Consider the following 5,669-nt stretch of genomic DNA (forward strand, 5'->3'; position numbering starts at 1 on the left):
TGACGGATTGTTCTCAACTGGTGAAGATGGTGTCGACACCTAAAGAATGGTCTGCCTTTTCTACACACATGGAAGAATTCAACCGAAGTAAGATGTTCTTCTCCTATTTTCGGATCAGACATATTCTTAGAGCACACAATACCTTGGCGGATAAGCTTGCACGCGGTGCGAGGAGTTCTCCTTCAGCTTTGCTTTATGTCGATTCAACTCCACCGGTTTGAATTGCTAGATCGGCTGGAGATTCTAGTTAGTATTTGAATGTTGTTGTCAAAAAAAAAAAAAAAAAAAAAAAAAAAAAAAAGATAATAAACATGTTCTATGTAAACCAATTTTTTTTTAAACACAAAGACCAATTCCTTAGCCGCAGTAAACAATGACTTTCCATTGACGTTCAGTCCATCATAGATTACTGCAAATTCAGAAATTTCTTCAACAACAACCAACCTCTTAACTACGGATCTTAAAATCCATGTACTCATCAGCTCCATGAGCATGTCATTAGGAAGCTCAAGTCCCTTGAAAAGCAAAACAATTGCACAAACCGTCTTTGTGAATGTAGCAGGAACCACGGATAGGATTGCTTTATGTGGCAGAACACATTTATGATCCCAAGCACCTCATTCTCCTATTTTAGTTCTTAACAAAAGTCGTACCATTTGGTTACCAACTTACCATATATGTATCCCCATCCATCTCGTAGTACTGTTAACACCATTGAATACCTTTTTCTTTGGATTTCAAGTGAATATAAACGATTCAGAACCTGTCATAACGTTGAGGATTTTTGGTTTATAAGCCAGCTTCAAGATTTACACTTCTCCTGCAATTCTCTTCTAGAATCTCAAAGCTCTAAACTTTAGATATAATGACAAACAATTTCAAAGAGCTCACACTACCACAGTGCGCCTCGGAACTGAGACTTCAATAAGCATAGAGACCCATTCTTTTGAGGCCTGTGACAGTAGGCTAGCAGGAGACGAGGTAGAGGAACCATATATAGGTAATATTCCTTGTACATAAAAAAATATTCTGGCAACGCTGCCCATGGCATGTTGAAGTTGGAGGACAAAAAAAGTCGATCTCTGCCAAAATCTTGAGTGGCTCTCTTAAATTACGAATAAACTTCTCCATACTAGAAGCTTTCCACGTACGGAATTTAGGGTGAGAGACCGCGATTCACAATTTTTAACCAGAGCCGTCATAAGAAGACGTGGTGTTATCTCTACCACTAGATCCAGCAACGGACTCCGGCCTAGGCAACAGAGCCGTAGCTATCTGAACATATGAACGCAAGGGAGAGATCGTCATATTAACATTCATAATCAATAAAAACACATTTTCTCCTTCAAATCATATAAAACGTTTTTTTCAGATAAAAAAGTTGATTTATGCATTACTTGTTCTATATATTAGATTAATTTTTTAAGAAAATTAATAGATACCGTGTTCAGTCAGTAGCTCCAAGCTTCCAAGGTGTTGTCACTTTGAGCTACCAATAAAATTTCACTCCCTCACAACGAAAACGACACAAAAGTGGATTTATCATGAAATTGAGTCATGTATTGCTGCACTAGTAAAGCTGCTTTAACTTCTTGTTGATTCTAGATACAGTTTTCTACTTTGATGCTACATTTTACTTTTCTTAATTTGTGGATACGCTTTTCATTGATCTTCATTATTGGAAACGAAATAACAAGTACTAATCAGTAAGTTGGCGAATCTCTTTCATTATTATGAATCAGTATCATAATTGAATATACAAATTGGACATAATACTGTTCTTTTCTTTTAAACCTTCTCAAAACTGTTGAGTTTCAATAACTATCATATTTACTCTTCTTCTTCATGGCAGATTTCAAAACCAACAAACAAACAATCACAAATCCTAAAACTGCAACTCCTCCCACCGCCAAAGCTATTGTTCTTTGCGTGTGCTGTCTCTTCTCTCCATCTACGTACCCAAATAAACACACACACCCATCAGTGGCCGTTTCATTATTTCCATAATATAATTTATTAAAGAAAATGTATAACATTTCAACTTCATGTAATGTGTCAACATTAAAATCTGAAAACATAATCTCTTATTTTATATAAAGCAATCTATTTCCCCACTAGCTTTTCGTTTTTTTCTTTTAAATTGCTTCCACTAGTTTTTTTTCTTTCTTTTTGGCTTGCTTCCATTGGGCTTTGTTTAATCTACTACGACAACGAAACATTGAAATATTCTTTCTACAAGATCCATGATTCCATGTGTATGCTTATATATCAGACAAAATCATGCAATTCTTGGCACAACTAATGCTTAATGATCAACAAATTGCTACAATAATTTGCAAAGAATTGTTCGTTTTACTCCTACTTAGTAAATAATTATTCATTTTCTTCCTTATTTGTAAATAATATCATATTGCTAATTCATTTTAATTGGTTTACCTGAAAGTGGAGAAATGTTTGGAACGCCATGAGAGTAGTAACTGTAGCTAACGAAGCACTTGTGGAGATAAACCTGACCAGAGATCGAATCCCCACACTCACTCTTTGCTTTCTCAAAACCATCTTTCACACACTCACCGCAATCTGAATTTCCCAAACTACCCTCGCACTGTCCCAACACATACACCGACTCATACTGCCCCGCGTAAAATCCTCCGCCGTCGCCTCCCGTTTTCACGCCGTTCTCCGCCGCACCAAACGCCGTGTCCCTCTTCCCGGCGAACCCAGGATCGCCGGACTGTTTCTTCCCGCAGACACGGAACAGCATCTCAGTACCGGAAGTCTGCCGGAACCCCGAGATTTCGTACCGGATATAACAACCGGAGAGCTGCACACGCGCCGCCACCACCACGTTCCCGTCGCCTCCGCCTCCGCCGCAGAGCTTGGAGACGAGTTTGGGGATTTTGGAGACGCAGTCGTAGCACTGAGCGGCGGGGAGGTCGCCGCGGCACTGAAAAACGCCGGTTACGGCGGTTGCGTTATCGGTTCCGGCGGTCGTGGAGGCGAAAGATCTCTGCGCGGATTGAGAAAGTAAGGAAGTGAAGAGAGTGTTGAGATTCTGAGAGAAAGCACCAGTTGGGTCGGGAGATTTCTGACTTGCGCAACCTTTGAAGATCAGATTCTTGTTGTTGTCGCCGGAGATTACAGTGAAAGGTAAGAAGAGCCAGAAGACGGCAAAGAATTGGTACATAGGCTTCATAGTCGAGAGAGAAAGAGAGATTTTCGAAGTTGTGTTTCTTTTCTTTTCTTTTTTTTGCTAGTAGGTTGTGCATAAAGTTTGCGTTTTTGTGTCCAGACAAAACAAAATGTAATTTGCCGTTTTTGTTTTTTGTCGTTGAGGGTTTAATTTAATGACAAAACAAATCAATGGGGATTTGAGAGAGCCAAGCTGGTTTGAGGTATGAAACCATGAAATTAAAGGAGCATACTTTTTTTATCTCCGGATCTTGCTTCAATGTTAAGTTAAAGAGAAAGAAACTTTGAGACGACAAGTTTGTTTTTTTATACATTTGTGTTTGGATAGATTATTGTAATACTATACGGTTTCAAGAAAATGATTACTGTTAGCTTTTTTATTGAAATTTAGTCAATTACGTTCCTTCAATGCCATTGAATCCTATTTTATGAGTTTGTTGCAGGACATTAAATATTCTTAAATATCATGAAGAGAAATCATCTTTGTTGGATGGTTTTGGCGGTACCACCAAATAATTTTTGTTCAAGGTAGGGACGAAGATATTATTTGATCTAGACCACAAATTGAAGAACATAAACTCTCCGAACACATTTTTGTTTGTCAACCTTAAAACTTGAATTAGGTGTTTAGTTTACAAGATTGTCGGCGGTGCCTCTCATCATTTCTTACAAAATTATGGAGTCTTTTCCATCCTGCCTCAAATTGGTAAAACTAATGTAGAACCATTATTTTATAATTTGACATATAATTGAAAATAATTTAATACAAAACATAATTTTACATTGTAATTGATTTTGGAAAATCTATATTATAATTAGGGGTGGGCAAAAAAACCGAACCGAACCGAGTCAAACCGAACCAACCGAACCGAAACCGATTCGAATCGAATCAAAGTCTATTTCAAACCATTCGGTTGAAAATTTTTCCAACCTGAATGGTTCGGTTTTAAACTGAACCGAACCGAGAAACCGATGTGTTTTTGTAATTATTTAAATTAAAAATATTAATAACACCAATATACTAAAATAATACCAAACCACGTATTTTCCATTTTTCATTCATTAACATATATTCTTCTAACCGAATATGTAATCATTAAAATATTTGACTTAAAAAAATAGAAAAGTTTGTATCTTTAAATCTTATATATGTAAACGTGGATGTTAAATCTAAACCTAAAACCTAAAGCAAATTTTATTTTAAAACAAAAGTTTTTCTCCACATCGTCACATGAAAGATGATTTATTGCAATCTTTTTAATAATGATATAAGAGACATTACTAAAGATATTGTTTTTTTAGTTAACTTTCATTTGTTTTAATTTTTGTATACTTTTTGTGAGTTTTTAAAAGTTTTTGTTTCTGATTTATATTGAATTCATTTCACATAGTTTATGTTTACATAATTTATGTTTTAAAACATAATTTCTCTTAGAAAAATTAAACTAAGAAGAACCTAATTAAACTGATCAAAAACACAAAAACAACCGAACCGAATACAAATCGAACCAAAAATAAACCGAACCGAACACAAACCGAACCGAACCGAACCAAATCAAACTAACTATGGTTTATTTCAGTTGGAAAAATACTAGAACCGAACTAACCAAACCGAACCGAATCGATAAAATAATCGAAGTGCCCACCCCTAATTATAATAGTTGAGTTTTTGCTCACTCCTCAGCGTGCCACGTCAGCGTTTTGTGGGCTCCACTTCTAAAAAGTGTGAAAAAGTGTCAAGTTCATGGCTCGAACCCGGGTTATTGAGATTTAAACACCAACATTTATCCCACTAAGCTAACTGATACTTTGTACATTGATGGTCGAACCTAATATATATTTATGAAGGTCAAAAGCCTGTGCTTCTTCGGTTTCCTCTGAGGGCCGGGCCTACAAGTGTATTATGGGTTTCATTTTTAAATGGGATTCATCACGTTATATGAAAAAAGCTCAAGTTTCCAACAATTATAGTTTTCTTGTAAATTATTGTCGTTTAACATGAGTTTGAGTTCTTTTCATCATTGTCTCAAACAAGTTTGAGTTACAGAGTTGCGCTGTGTGTCTGTTCGTAATCTATTTTTTCACCGGTGAACTCTTCATGTCCCCATCTTAAATCGCTTGATCATAAATGTTTCTGATTTGTAGCTCCTCTGTAAACCCTATATATATGATTCTCATCTTTGATGAACCCAATCTGCATCTCCACAAAACTCATTGATTCCTCCTAGCTTTAACCATCTTCTAGAAAATGTTTCTCTCTGCCTCTCCAGTTCCTCAAACCGGCGTCCCGACGTCCGTCACTCAACCTTTGAGTCTTTCCGTCTTGGTCGTAGTAGTCAGAGCATAACCTTTGGCTTCCTCCGCTTCTGGGATTCCCTGAACTTCAAGAAAGACAGGGAGTTTGTGGGAATCACGGTTCTCTTCCTTGATGAAAAGGTAAGTTAATCTTCGATCTATCACACTTATTTAACATAATT

The 5,669-nt window shown here is 36.7% G+C and overlaps 1 protein-coding gene across 1 annotated transcript; it reads right to left on the reverse strand.

The window, feature by feature from the left end:
- Nucleotides 1-1,707: 1,707 nt before the first annotated feature.
- Nucleotides 1,708-3,469, reverse strand: LOC106302099 (cysteine-rich repeat secretory protein 56). Its single transcript, XM_013738618.1, has 2 exons — nt 2,437-3,469; nt 1,708-1,951 (listed from the first exon to the last, which is right to left on the reverse strand). The coding sequence occupies exons 1-2, from the start codon at nt 3,194-3,196 to the stop codon at nt 1,815-1,817; spliced, it is 897 nt and encodes a 298-aa protein (XP_013594072.1). The 5' UTR covers nt 3,197-3,469; the 3' UTR covers nt 1,708-1,814.
- Nucleotides 3,470-5,669: the final 2,200 nt, after the last annotated feature.

This window comes from Brassica oleracea, chromosome C7 (genome assembly GCF_000695525.1).
Source record: "Brassica oleracea var. oleracea cultivar TO1000 chromosome C7, BOL, whole genome shotgun sequence".
In the NCBI taxonomy this organism is placed as follows: Eukaryota; Viridiplantae; Streptophyta; class Magnoliopsida; order Brassicales; family Brassicaceae; genus Brassica; species Brassica oleracea.